Source organism: Acytostelium subglobosum (genome assembly GCF_000787575.1).
Source record: "Acytostelium subglobosum LB1 DNA, scaffold: scaffold22, whole genome shotgun sequence".
NCBI classification, from domain to species: domain Eukaryota; phylum Evosea; class Eumycetozoa; order Acytosteliales; family Acytosteliaceae; genus Acytostelium; species Acytostelium subglobosum.
In genome coordinates, this window is record NW_012236511.1 from 295,102 (window position 1) to 309,999 (window position 14,898).

At 40.2% G+C, this 14,898-nt stretch overlaps 5 protein-coding genes across 5 annotated transcripts; 3 read left to right on the plus strand and 2 right to left on the minus strand.

Annotated features, from left to right (window-relative positions):
* Window positions 1–4,169: 4,169 nt before the first annotated feature.
* On the plus strand, window positions 4,170–8,170 carry SAMD00019534_094350 (hypothetical protein; the record flags this gene model as incomplete). The annotated part of the gene is made up of 11 exons (XM_012895360.1): window positions 4,170–4,348; window positions 4,435–4,825; window positions 4,905–5,037; window positions 5,126–5,336; window positions 5,408–5,645; window positions 5,732–6,082; window positions 6,160–6,229; window positions 6,317–6,800; window positions 6,875–7,519; window positions 7,586–7,957; window positions 8,044–8,170. The coding sequence occupies 11 exons, from the start codon at window positions 4,170–4,172 to the stop codon at window positions 8,168–8,170; spliced, it is 3,201 nt and encodes a 1,066-aa protein (XP_012750814.1).
* Window positions 8,171–8,529: 359 nt separating this feature from the next.
* SAMD00019534_094360 (hypothetical protein) lies at window positions 8,530–8,777 on the plus strand (the record flags this gene model as incomplete). Its single annotated transcript, XM_012895361.1, has 2 exons — window positions 8,530–8,615; window positions 8,699–8,777. The coding sequence occupies 2 exons, from the start codon at window positions 8,530–8,532 to the stop codon at window positions 8,775–8,777; spliced, it is 165 nt and encodes a 54-aa protein (XP_012750815.1).
* A 439-nt stretch (window positions 8,778–9,216) lies between these two features.
* SAMD00019534_094370 (hypothetical protein) lies at window positions 9,217–9,731 on the plus strand (the record flags this gene model as incomplete). The annotated part of the gene is made up of 1 exon (XM_012895362.1): window positions 9,217–9,731. A coding segment is annotated over one exon (515 nt), but the record flags the coding sequence as incomplete, so codon positions are not given.
* Window positions 9,732–10,853: 1,122 nt separating this feature from the next.
* On the minus strand, window positions 10,854–11,489 carry SAMD00019534_094380 (hypothetical protein; the record flags this gene model as incomplete). The annotated part of the gene is made up of 1 exon (XM_012895363.1): window positions 10,854–11,489. The coding sequence occupies one exon, from the start codon at window positions 11,487–11,489 to the stop codon at window positions 10,854–10,856; it is 636 nt and encodes a 211-aa protein (XP_012750817.1).
* A 682-nt stretch (window positions 11,490–12,171) lies between these two features.
* On the minus strand, window positions 12,172–12,662 carry SAMD00019534_094390 (hypothetical protein; the record flags this gene model as incomplete). The annotated part of the gene is made up of 2 exons (XM_012895364.1): window positions 12,172–12,523; window positions 12,595–12,662. The coding sequence occupies 2 exons, from the start codon at window positions 12,660–12,662 to the stop codon at window positions 12,172–12,174; spliced, it is 420 nt and encodes a 139-aa protein (XP_012750818.1).
* Between the last annotated feature and the right edge of the window lie 2,236 nt (window positions 12,663–14,898).

The following is a 14,898-nucleotide window of genomic DNA, read 5'->3' on the forward strand; positions in this document are numbered from 1 at the left end:
AGCTGGCATGAAGGTGCTCGCTCAGACGAACCATGAAGGAGACAAGGATACATGGTGGGAGGGCGTCATCGTCTATGATCACTATCCCAACTACGTCGTCAAGTACAACCATAGGAAGTATCGTACGTCTGAAGAAACTGAACTCGTTCGAGTTGAGAGACTGCGGCTAATCAACAAGATACAGCTGACACAAGACGATGACGTTTGCTTAGGAATGGATGTGCTGGTGTTCTATGACTCCAAGTACTACACTGGTCGCATTGTTGACGAGAGTTGTGGTCACATATCTACTGCCTCTGGAAGAGTAACAAAGAAGAGAAGGATACTGAAGAAGAGTATTACCATATATATATCTGTAATCAATGTTCATCACGATGCCAAATGGAACACACTGTTCAGACTTTGATCTCATCAACAACACACTCAATACAAAATAATTCAAATAAATGCAAGAATAATCTTATCGCTCATACAACTGGTCATTGCGGCCCGCACACTCAGTTGCCAAACCTGCCGCACAAAAATGAATTCGACTCTAAGTCGATGAATCTCCCACAGGAGTTGTATGCGTGGACACCTCCACGATTAATTTGTTGTGCTCATCCTCTAACCTCAACTTCCTGTTTATATATATATATATATATATTCAATTCAACACACCTTTCTCCTGGTGATTGTTCTCTGTGTTTCCAATTGGTCTGTTTAGTGTGATGAATGAGTTTGCCACTGGTGCTGATGATTTGCTTATTGTTGGTTGCGGTGTTTGGGCGACATCGCCATCAACCTCCTCATCATCCTCCTCGTTGTTGGAAACTTTTCTGGATGTGGCAGCCTTCTTGTTGTTCTTCATTATACCCCATCCCTTTGTTATTACCCTCCAATGTGTAATTATGTACCCGCCAAAATCTATCTGAATTAATAATGATGATACTTTACTTATATTCACAATAGTTAATCATATCCCTAGGGATCATTCACAATAGTCAATCATTCAAATTATTCATTTTTGAATATTTTCAGAATATATTATACAAAAAAAAAATATATAGTTTGATTGTAACAAGATATGTATTTAACACTTACCTTAATCAATAAGTTAGTTGTTTGATATATTTTTTTGAATAATAAAACAGTTACTCAACCTTCCTCAATTCAAAGTCAGGGAACAAATATCCATTTTTGTACCATTTGAGGTAGACCACATGACTTCGTCTTTCGTTAGTTAGTGAAAGTTCCCTCCATGACCCCAATTCATTGATTGGTTTTGGGAAAGAGTCTTCAAAGAAAGAAAAATGATGATGGGTGTCCAAATAATAACTTGGAGATTGAGCTTCCTTAAGTGAATAGTTGTTTGTAATAAATCTAGATCAATTAGAATTAAACAATCATAAAAGGGATTATTATGGTGAAACTCATCGATTTTAATGTATGAAATATATAACTAAATTTAATTCTAAAAATTCAAAATAAATATATCTTGTACAATAAATAAATTACTATAACATATATTAATTTCATTATCAGGAACTTAAATTAAGACCATGTCATAGACAGGTAACAACTTTTTACTATTTTTTTATATTTTAAAATTACTGATTTAAGCATTTCCCTTCAATAGCGTAATCTAGTTACAAAAATAACTTTAATAAAATATATTTATAAATATTTTAAAACATAAAAAATTTTCAATCGATCAAAAAAAAATACTCAAAAGTTGTTACCAGTCGATGATTTCTAGATTTAATATCTTCTTCAAATTTAAGTTCATGATAGTGACATTCATATATGTTATAGTTCTTTATTTTATGTATAAGAAATATTTATTTTAGATTTATACAATGAAATTTAGTTATATACTTCGTTCGTTGATTGATTGATTGATTGATTGATTGATTGATTGATTGATTGATTGATTGAACGCTATCGATATCTCTGACTTGAATATAGATTATTTGAGTATATAATGAGATAGAGTGTTGTTGAACAAATAATGTATTAATGAATGAGTTAGACCACCTAAAAGGGACTGATAAGGCCCTTATCTATCAGATACATCTGATCTATCCGACCGAACACCAATTTATTGATATTGGGCGAAATTGTTAGATACCCGTACTACACTTGTCAAAAACGGATCATGCAAGAAGTCATATTCAACCTTCACTGCAGTATATCAACATTGCGTTATAAAGCATGGATGCCCGTCAACGTATGCGACATGTCCAAACGATCGATATTATCGCGCGATACACACCACCTGTTTCAACTTCTTCAAGACGAATGAAGCCAGACACAAGTACATGAAGAGGAAGATCGGCGATCATCAATGTGCCAATCGTAGCAGCTGTCCACACCGACACAATGATGGCAAGGGCCACAGAATCGTCCGATAAATACAATGAGCACGCTGCTGGTAATCTTGACAATCTCCCGCTGGTGCTCAAGATGTGCATTTGTAATAACGACCATTGTGACAAGGAGTACAGGGGCCCCTACAGCGTGGCCACTCACTGCAAGATCGCTCACCTTTGTCCGGGCACTTACGCGACATGTCCAAACTATCGCATCTACCGCACCAAGAAGCTGGCGATGCCGGATGACCCGGCGTCCATCAAGATGATGTTGGCCGATGGCTTAAGGCCATGCCCAAAGGATTCATGCTACCGGTACTTCTGGGATGCTCTATCAATTAAGAAACATATCAAGAGTCAACACGGGAGGTGGAGGATGAAAGAAAAGACACTCGATGCCGACGACTGTAATGGTGATGGTCTAGATGATGAGGATAGTCATGATTAAGATGATGAAGATGCAGGTGATGATGATGAGGAAGATGACGATCAACATGATGATGAAGTCACAGAGCCGATCAAGATGATGCAGACTGATAGCCAGAAAGAAAAGAAGGAACAACATCGACGTGGCAGCAACAAACGACACTCTCCCAACGGATGCCAACACCAGGATTGCAATCATTCAGAGATAGAATATGCCAGGTTGCGCAAGCATTGCAGAGTGACACATAAATGTAGTTGGAGGTACGCGGAATGTCCAAACTACCAGACGCACTGCAAGAAAGCATTCAAAGCTGATTTGGATGACCAAGAGTCCATTGCAATGTTGCTGGCCAGAAGATTCATAAGGTATACTCGCACCACCTGTGGACACTACTTTGTCACCAGCAGTGCCCTGCACACTCACCTGATTCAGTATCATTTCAATGATGACCAAGACAACATAATCGAACAACAGGTTATTTCAAGGCAGAGAACAACATGGATATGGATATGGACATGGACATAATCTCACGATGTCCTCATGTTGGTTGTGATCAAACTGGACCACTGGATGAAATGATCGTTCATCTTGACATGAACATAAGTATCCAACATTGTTGCCAACACCTCATCATCAACAACAACATTGTGATGGATGCCAAATGGTTGGCCAGGGTGCCGATTGGCTGCTCATCTGAACCTCATGTTCAATAAAACCGAAACCTATTCTGACACCAAGTCATCGCAACCTTGTCAACACTTTGAAGTTTTTGATGATCATTCATTCACTTTACACACTTATCTTTATAGTTATACATATAAAGATAAGACATTGCATGGAACGTAGTAGACATGTCTTTGAAGTAGGAGGAGAGGACAAAGTCAAGTTAGTTTGTCTAACTTGATCTCTAGAGTTGATTGTTCTTCAGATGCGATCGCGAACTCAGGGTACTGCAAACTTTGTCATCAAAGTCATGGGCAACTACAACAAACAAGTATGTATGTTTGATGAGTCATACATTTACCTCAATCATTCACTTTCATTTGTGATATATCTCAACTCAGCTCATCAATCAGTCGTACAACAACAATCTGAAAATTCGAGTTTGTCCACACAAACTTGGAAAGTAGAGTTTGTTCCAACTTTAATCCACGCTCAATCAATCAATCAATCATCAATCAATCAAGCATATATATATTTAGCAAAATTATAATAATAATAATACTAATATAATATATATATTTATATAGATATAGACAAAGAGATATAGAGATATTGAGATGGATGTTAGATTGGTAATAACATTAATTATATTACTTATTATTTTGATAAGGAAGGTGTTCAAGATGCATACAAAGAGAGATTTGATAAGATGGGCAGACACATTCTCAATGTTGAAAGATCCATTATCAAAACAACCTGTAAATATCAAGACAAAACTGGACAAATACATCATCAAGACACAACCGCCAATCGATGCCGCCAAAAGTCAGGAATCAACTCTCCAAGCACTCGTCAACAAGACCCATGACCTGACCTACGTCTTTTACCTCTTAATGAGGATGGATATGTATGTTTACAAAGTCCACACTCACTCAATCAATCAATCAATCAATCAATCAATCAATCAATCAACTAACTAACTCAACTTAATAGTACCATTAAAGATGGAATACCCGACAAGTATCAATACTTTGCCGAAGTCGTGAGGAAGTCCCTTCTACCCGGCTACAAACTCGAGAGACCTAGTAATTTCGAGGATGTGTTCTTTATATTCTTATTAACTAATCTTGATAAAGATCGACTCGAACGACTTGAGCCCAAGATGAAGAACCTGTTGGTAGACATTGTCGTCTACTTCATTGACCAGAGTGATATGGACACTGACCTCAACATACTAGAGGTTCTAAAGGCGTTAATGTCATCTGGTTGCAACATGGATGTGTTGGCCAATGACGTTTGTGGTATGAAGAACAAGCTCACCTTCCTAAAGTTCTACATCAAGCACTTCATCCTTGATGTTGATGCCTCATCAGGAGTTACCAACGTACGTCGTTCTTTGTCCTTTCATCGATAGGCCGGGGATCGCTTGCTAACCTAAAACACAAACTAATCTAATCAAATAGAGTGAACGCAATATGGATATACTAGTCCGTATGACAGAGATATATAGTAAGAGTCTAGCCAACAATGATATTAAGACGCCAATCAATCAAAATGGTTGGAAGCATATCGGTGATCTCTTGGTCGTGAGAATTCGTAAGCCTTTCATTCAATCAATCATTATCATTCAATCAATCAATTGAGACTAATACCATTACTCGACGACCCAACCGACCAATCATAGAGAATATAAAGAGTATTGTAGAACTCAAGCGCCTGTTGAAATTGAACCTTACGTTCAAACTAGAATTGTGGACAAACGTACTTCATCGATGCTTCTTTGTTAATTATCCAAAGGACTACGTCATTTACCTCGAGAATGAGGAGAATTACATTCTCGAGGCCATTGGAGAAACTATCTATTCCATGGTACCATTCGCAGAACTAAATGATTGGTATGTTATTCATTCATTCATTCATTCATTCATATACTAATCAATCTGTCAATGAACCAATCAATCATTAGTCTACTCCAATGTGATAAGTTCTACTATATGCTCAAGGGCAACATATTGAAAGAGAGGAGCATTGACTTTATCCCAATGGACAACAAGTTGAAGATACTTGGACTGGGACCATCTGACAAGCTATGCATCATATATCTTCAAGATCAGATACTAAAGACCACCAAAGATCCTGCCACCTACATTGAGTTCCTCATCAAATACCCAAATATCACCTATCCCATCAGGGAGGATTTTGAAGTAAGTTGCACTCCCTCTCTCAATCACTCAATCACTCACTCAATCACTCACTCAATCACTCAATCGCTCACGACACATTAATGAAGGACGAGGAGTATATTGGAGAGTTTGCCAAAGAGTTGGAGCATCGCCAATCCATTGATGTAGCATTGTCAAAGGATGGAAACCAAACATATTACCATTATTGCCAACATTTTGCCAAGGATATGGTTGATGTTGTGAACTATGACAAGGAGTTTGGATATCCAAACTGTCTACTCAACCTACTCTATATCAACAGGATCATGCCTGATCTCATCACTGACGTTCAATCCAAGACCATGACCATACCTCTCCTTCATCGTATTGATCATCTCCTATCAATGTCAAGGAAACAGCCAGGTGAGCCATCACACTGGAAGGCGGAGACCTCTCAATTCAACATTTACAAGACACAGGTAAGTTGAAGTGTTCGTTCATTCGTCCATTCATTCAATCAAGTATACTAATATGGACCCTCACGTGATCAAAATAGCTACTTGACTCTATGAAAGGAATCATTACCCATTTATCCAAGGAGTATGATGGTACTCTGGAGAGGAAGAGTTTGTTGGAATCAATCAACTTGATGTTGACAAGGAGATATGGTGCAGGAAAGTCCATCATTACAACTTTGTTTTTGTTATTCTTAGTTCACGACAAGTTGACCAACATGTACTCTACACTCATCCAAGCACTCAATGCCCTATCCCCCATGTTTGTCATCAACACCAACAACAACGCCAGTAATGACAGCAATGACTGCAATGACTATAATGACATGATAATGACCAACGATCAGTTGAAGACTAGGATTAATGAGTTGTCCCATCAAGAGACATTCACAATGATCAATCAATCATCACATCAGCTCATAGTTCACTTCAAGATCAATCACAAAGTTGACGCCAACAACAACAACATCAACAACATCTTCGACATAGTACTTCGATACTTCGTCCAACAATCAACAATGCCTGGCAAGAAGATTAACATGGACCATGTTTGCCACTGTACCAAGCAATTGATGGTGGACATCATCAACAAGAAGGTGTCGACCAATGTCGGTCCTGACCTCTACAAACAGTTGTCCGAGATCACCAACGCTGCCAACTTTGACGAGCAGCTCACTTTCATGTATGTACAATGACCAACCTCTGTTCATACTCGTTCGTGCTCACTTATACTAACCACTCAATCAATCAACAAAGCATCCACTACCTTGGGCAAGATTCCAGCAAAACGATCACAGAGAATGACATAGGAAGCATCATGTCTTTCATCAGGGACGTTATATCCATTCATGGATATGACCAGAACCATGACGCATTGTTTGCATTCATCAAGTCCAACCAATACTTGAACTCAGTCATCATTGATTGTGATGAGAGCAGGAGTAGGATCATACAGATGATCGATCACTATCATGCTAATCCCAATGCCAACGACATCAGTGATCAGATTAAGAAGGAGCTTGGTGGAATGGACTACCAACAACTGGACATCTTCAGACATCTGCCGCCTCACCTGTTGGCATTCCTTGACCACCATATACTCAACTTCAACCTTGCGTCCATTGCCATTCAATCAAACATTGCGCTCAACCCAGCAATGGCCACACTCTTTGACAACACTAAACAAGTCTACACGATATTGGAACCAATCACATCAATCACTGTATTAACGATATGTGATCTGTGTGAGTCTATTCGCAACAGGATGCGATCAACAGAGTTGGTCAACATCGTCAACATGCTCAGCTCAGTATCTAACAAAATTGATGACATTAGAATGCTGTTTCAGTCAGTGAACATGTTGTACAGACTACCAGCAGTGGGCAGCCTCAACTACCAGGAGTATGTCGATGGGCCCCTTGCTTATTGGTGCAGACAGCTTCAAGTCACAACCGATGACCATTCCAGATCATTCGGGCTACTGCCCAATGCATCAGCACGTCGAACTCAATTGATCCACTACATACTCTTGGGATTGCAGTCGATCACACGTCCCAAGCAAGACCCATCATCGCCATCCTATATCCGGATCAAACCCCTCAAGCTCTGCGTCAACCTCTATCAGTACTTCATGGACATTGATGATGACCAACATCCTCTTGGTCTACTTCTCCGCCAGGTTGACATCGGCACACGTCATATCTTGGCAATGATTGCCAGTATCTCCACAATGGAGGCCATTCATGCACCTCCACAGGTCAAGGACAACAAGGAGGAGGACCAGCCAAGTAATCTGATCAATCTTGTCCAAAGATATCCCGATCTGCCCATAAATGACATGTATGATATCATCTCAACAGTATTGAAGTACTCCAGCGATCAATCAGACTTCCTTGTTCAGAAATCAATGTCCATGATCCTCCCAGACTCAATGCGACCAATCAAGTCGTCGGCTCATCCTTTGGCAACACTACTGATCAACTGGGTCAGATTCAACAGGGATATGATCATGTCAACCAACCCAAGTATTGCACCCTGGTTGGACATCTTTGAACACGATTGCTCAGTACAAACGAATGGATACATCGACATTGATGCACTGCTATCCCAGCTGCGATTGACCAGCCAAGATCAAGCCCAAGCCCAAGCACAGCTCACACCAAGTGAATTGATGATTAACATTTGGAAGCAGATATGTCCATCACTCAATCATTTTGGATGGCTACTCACACTTATGTGTCCGCGTCAAAGGCATGAGTCCAAGGACATCGCAGACTACCCCCAACTCCACTCCAAACAATTTGAAGCGCCTTTGAGTATCAAACAGACTCTATGTGATTGTGTTGCCATAGCGGCTGGAGCAGATAATGTAGAAGTAGTCAAATCTTCAAAGTACTTCATTGTGGACAGCAATGCATATTGGTCAACATGGAGTAACCTCCAAATTGATCTCAAGGAACATCTTCGAGGCATCAAACAACAACAATCAATATATAATGTATGTAACTCATTCATTCTATCAATCATTCAATCTCTCCACCAACCTAACTAACATAACATAACATTGTTTATGAATATTAGGTCCAATCATACATATACCGCAGATGTGGACAATATGGAGCTGATGAGGCCGATGGCCGTCACGCTGGTGAATATGTAATGGTGATCAACACTGATGATAATTATATTATTATTTGTACCTCAAGTAGTGCGGACCAGTCAATCACTAGGAGACGACTGTCCGAGTGTCCACAAGATATGTTCAACAACAACAACAATCAACCTTTGATGGTGGTGTACTCAGCAGACTCGGAACATCAGTTTATCTTGGAATCCATCTTATTGAATAAATAATAATATTTCCTTGAGAAGTCTCGTCTTCTCATCAATGACAATTTCATTGTCAGTAGCGATTGGAGTTAGGGTCTGGTACTGTTGCTGCTGTTGTTGTTGGTGTTGTAGTACATATGGAGCCTGGAGCTGTCCATTTGATGCACCTTGTTGCTGGAAGGTAGAAGCCTGTTGGAATTGTGGTTGGAATGGTGCACCCGCCTCCAGCAAGTTAATCTGTGGCTGTGGCATGAAACCTTGTTGGTTGAATGGGTGATGTGGCTGGTGAGTGTCCATTGGGACTCCGTCGTGTGCCATTGAGACAGGTTGGGCATGACACCATAGGCGACTGGCAAGGGGAAATCTACTCTGATGCCTTTACGGGATATAGCTCCAACGTGTTCAATCGTTTCCTCAACACCCCAGCCCATCTCACCCATGGCTACCTGGACTCGTGGAGAACTCAACACTGCAACGCCAGGAATCTCCTGGGAGGTATTCTTGCGGAAGAGACCAGTGAACTTGCCTCCCACACACCTTGGATGGAGTTCCGCTCCGCCCACCTCTCCAGCTATAGCGACAAGGTACCACTCTTGGACAGCAATGGTGTCACCCTCAACCTGAAGGACATCTATGCCATCCTCTGGAAGGCAAAGTATGGCTCAATCAGACTGACCGAGGGTCAATGGCAGCTCAGTGTCTTCCACGGCCTCAAGCTCCCAGACATCTTCAAGGTCATCAGCACCCTGAGAGGACCATCTTCACGTAACGCCCTCTTCAGGTTCTTCTCCCATACTCTCCCGATCAATCATATGAGAGCAGACTCTGACTGCCCTCTCTGTGGCAACTCCTGCACAGACCAACCCTACACTTTTCTTTGACTGCAGCAAAGTGGCGACCCAAGAAGCTATGCGCCCAGCCTTAGACCTAGTGAAGCAACGCTCTGGTATCAATGTCAGAGAATGGAACATCAAAGCACTGGACATCTCCACGAAGTCTCGTCGCCCCAACCTTCCATTCATCCACTTTATGGCAATCATTGTCAACTACCTCTGGCACTATATCGCCAACCACCTCTTTGGCGACAAGGAGGCCCTGTTGACCAAGCTCAGCATGGTGTGCATCACATCATTCAAGTCGCTCCTCCGCCAGGAGTGGCGTTTCCTCATGTCCACGCTAACGAGTCACATCCTGGCCGGATGACCAGTCAACATCAAGAATGAGATTGCGAGTTCATTACCAAGTGGCACCTCAGCACTCGCAACCGCGACATCTGTCCTCCGCCTCTGCTGCCAACTATCAACAAACACTTGGTGGCCGAATTCAGAGGCCTACAGTAGAAAAGAAAAGAAAGAAAAAAATCAAGAAAAATTAAAATTGACTAATTTATATATATTATCCCGCCTCTTCAATGACGCCAATAATAATAAACTTCCACACTAGTCAAAAAAAAAAAAAAAAAAATTGGGAGATTCTTACACCGGTCTAACATTGTCAGTGTCGATTGGTGTTAGGATTAGATACTGTGGATGCTGTTGTTGTTGTTGTAGTGGTTGTACATAGTGCTTTAGATAAGGTGTTCCAGTCTGGAAGATCATAAGGTTAATTGGAAGCTGTGGCTGGGGAGTATCCATTTGGATTCTGGTTTTATTAAAGCTTGGTCTTCCCATTAGTCCGCATTGTCATCTTTTTGGTCATAATATTCACCAAACACGTTTATTTGTGACCAAGCCTGATGATGGCATGATTGATTCTTGGATAGCCATATATGGAATTGGGAGATCTTAAGCCAACAACTTTATCAAGTCCAACACCTTGGTGTAGTGATTCCAAAGATCAATTGATTGATTGAGTGGAATAAGAATAATAATAATAATAAAACAAAGCAAGATTTATTGCCATAATATTACTTGAGCAGACTCATCTTCTCATCAATGCCAATGTCATTGTTGGTAACGATTGGGGGCTGAGTCTGGTACTGTGGCTGCTGTTGTTGTGGTTGTTGCTGTACAAATGGAGCTTGGTACTGTCCATATGGTGCACCATGTTGCTGGTACTGTGGCTGGAAGGGAGCAGCCTGTTGGTATTGTGGCTGGAATGGTGCACCAGTCTGCTGGAAGTTCATCTGTGGCTGTGGCATGTAAGCCTGTTGGTTGAATGGATGCTGTGGCTGGAGAGTGTCCATTGGGATGCCGTTGTGTGGCATGAAGACTGGCTGGACGGGCATGACGCTGACGACTGGCGAGGGGAAGTCGACTCTGATGCACAATCTGGTGTGCTTGCGCTTGTGGTGGTTCTTTGAGTGCTTGTAGTACTTGGAGAAGGTGATGCCACGGGCGGCAAACTGGCAGTTGGCCTCGTTGAGGGCCAAGTCCACCAATCTGACTCTCTTTCTGTGTTGGAAGGCGGCGAGGATGATAAAGAGGATGAACGATCCGATGAAGAGACCGATGAAGATTGGCCACAAAGAACCGTTGCCAGTCATCATTGTGATCATAAAGATGGCAAAGAAGACGAATGGGAGGCCCAGGCCCATAAACATCCACTTTCTACCGCCTTGTTGTGCGAGCAAAGTATTTATACTCATCACAGTTCCCTGGAACTCTTGAATGGTCATCACACCATACAATTCCGATGGGTAACATGTACGATACAACTGAGAGTTGCATTCATCTGGTTTAATGTGAATGTGATTCATTATTATTTTTGTTGTTTATATGTATGTGTTTAATTATGTACAAAGATTGAATTGAATGAATGGTTGAGCGCGTTCTGTTTTGGTTTTGTTGTCCCCTCATTTGGCATTTCCATCTCATCATCGAATATCAACATTATTATTTATTTGCGTTTCTTGACTCTTGAGGGAACAAGCGAAAGTCACATCACCCCACACACAAACATCCAAGTCCGCTCACACTTGGAAACCGCAACTTTGGTCGCGACCTAAAGATCACCAACAACGAATCAACTCGTTGGCAACATATGAGTGAAGAATGGTTGGAAGAGAGGAAGCTGGGAAGGAAGTTGTTTGGAGAATGCCTTTGTCCTGACGCAATGGAGGTCACATGGTGAAGCTCCTGAATGGTCGACCAGAGTCGGGCGTTAACATCTAATTTATTAATGTATGTGTAATGCTGGTTGGTTGGTTGGTTGGTGTATATATATAAAATGTATACCTATATAATTTTGTTTGTCATCTTGATTGACAACTATATCTATTACTACTATATCTTATTGATCTTTGACCCAGCGATAACTGGATTGGCCTTGGCTAGAGCTGCCTTGCCGGCGGTCTTGTAGTCAAAGGAACACTCGTGCTTATCGGCGTATCGGTGGGTGGAACAATATACATAGTCGCATCGACATTTGAAACCGAGCAATCCGACCTTCTTGGTACAGCTGAAACATCGAGTTGTGTCGACCTGTACCTTCTTGTCGTCTGCGGCAGGGTCCTCTGTGCTAGCCGTTTCGGTCTTATTATCCGTGCTATTGTTTGTCTGTTGCAATGGCTTTTCTTCTGACTTTGGATAATAGTCTCTATAGCATTTGGAGCACATATTTGCTGTCAGTGGATTTCTGTTGTTTGTTGAGAGTGTAAGATGTTTGTTAGAGATATTGTCCAGAATTATTGATTGATTGATACATACCCAAAGAAACCACAGTTGTTGGCACATTGGATTGGGGCCGAAGTCTTTTGTGTAGAATCACCTTCCATGATTGATCTTATGTGTTGTATAGTGTATATATGTGATAATGTACAAAGATTGTTCTGATGACGAGTCTTCAATATTCAAAGTGAATGTCTGTTTGCTTTCAAAGTTTGTTCTGCTTCTATTCTTGTTGCGGTTGTTGTTTCGCTATTGCTGTTGTTGCTATGCTGTATGAATAGATAATAGATAATAATAATAATATAGGTCTAAGACTAAGCAATTGATAAAGGTTAGGTATTTGTGCTCGTTTGTTTGTGTTGTCGTTCAGAATGCGTGGATGAGGAGGACACAGATAATGTAGTAGGTGGCTTTGTTATTGGTTGGTTGTTGAATGAATTAGTTGAGTGAGTGTTTACGCGCGTATGTACAACAATAATATATATTATTATGTGTTTATGTGTGTATACAATTAAAATATATTTTATATGTGTGTGTTTGTGTATGAATGAATGAATAATAATGAATGGATTAATGATGTTGCTTAACATCACAATTAATAATAATTGCGTGTGTGTGTGTGTTTGTTTGTGAGAGTGCGGTTGGGTTATCTCTGTCAACCCTGTGATGAAAATAGTAATGGTAATTGAATTACATTCAAACACACACACACATGCACTTAAGTGTTCAACGACCATCATGTCATGTGTGTGTTTGTGTGTATATATGTAGTGGTTATAAATATAAATAGAATGATGTTCGTTGATGGTTGGATTGGTTATCTCTTCAAACAAATAAAATATGTTATATTATGGGATGTAGTGTGTAGTGAAGAGTAGTAGTAAATACTTACTTATATATTATAAGTGATGAAAAGATCGATCAACTGTTTGCTTAAAGGTAGTATAAAGTTTATAACAAATATATGTTTATATTATATATCTCTAGTTAATGTATGAATGTTGTGTATTTGTAATGATTAAATAAAATGTACAAAAGTGTAATGATGACAGTTCGCTTGTTTTGATCGTATTTGTAATTGTTTATAAGTTGGACAAAGTTGAGAATGAATCATTGCAGTTAGGATGAAGTCGCAATAATGAGTCAAACAGTGTGGTGCTTTGTTGTCTCCTCATTGCGCTGCGCAACCAAGTTCAACGAATATTAAATGGGTCTCCCAGGGTTTGAGATACAACGGTCATCGAAATTTCGTTCAATTGCACCATACATCTTGAAAAGGGTTGTTTGAGAACTTCAATGTTAACCTGTCCAGGAATGATTGAAGTGATTTTGGTCCTTCAATTCCAATATTAGATTGATGGATATGAGTAGTTGCCACCCATAGTGTTGATAAATAGTATAAGGTCCTCATCAATCGTATCTTCATATCCAAGTTGGTCCAGGACACCACCAAAAAAAGAACCAATCTTAGAAGTTCGGACAACCATGCATACCTATCATTGTTAATTCATTGATTGATTAGTATTCATACTTATAATTATAGGGTGTGAAGAAGGTGGATCTACTTACTTCTTTCTATCAAATATTGATCCAAGAATTGAAATACTTATATAGACATAAACCAGTTGGAGTCCAAGCACCATCGGGATTGATCTCATGTCAATGTTTAGACAAATGAATGTAAACATGACAAGGATATTAAAGTGGACAAATGTGTAGATGTTGACTTCCAATGATATCGGCGGTCCTTTCCTTTCTTTCATCACTGGATTGGGAGGAGTGATAATAGCACCACTTGGTACCCAACCTGGTTTGTTGATAATAGACTTAAACTTGTTTGACCAATATTTGAAACGTCGAACCTTATTCCTGATGTCAAAGTAATGATGAATCTGTACCCAAGTCGGATCATGACTTGTAAAAGCATAGGCAACCAATCCATAAATAGGTTCTTCATCCTCTTCGACAAATGTTCCAAACAAACGATCCCAAATAATTAGTAATCTAAGTATTTGAAATACTTAGTGATTAGTTATTTGATACATTGATATCATCGACATTATGATTGATCTTACCCTCCAAAGTTAATATCAAGATAGATGGCATTCCGAGCATGGTGCACTCTGTGGTGGGACGGCGTGTTCATGATCCATTCAATAGGCCTTGGCAACTTTCTTATGTATTTTGTATGAATCCAGAACTGATAAATTGTGTTCATCTGTTTATGGAAGAAGTACATTTGAGGCGGGAACAATAGCCCAAGGGGAAGTACAAACATCCAACTGGTGTATATTTGGAATACATTTTGTCTTAGTCCTGTAGACAGATTGTATTTCTCACTTG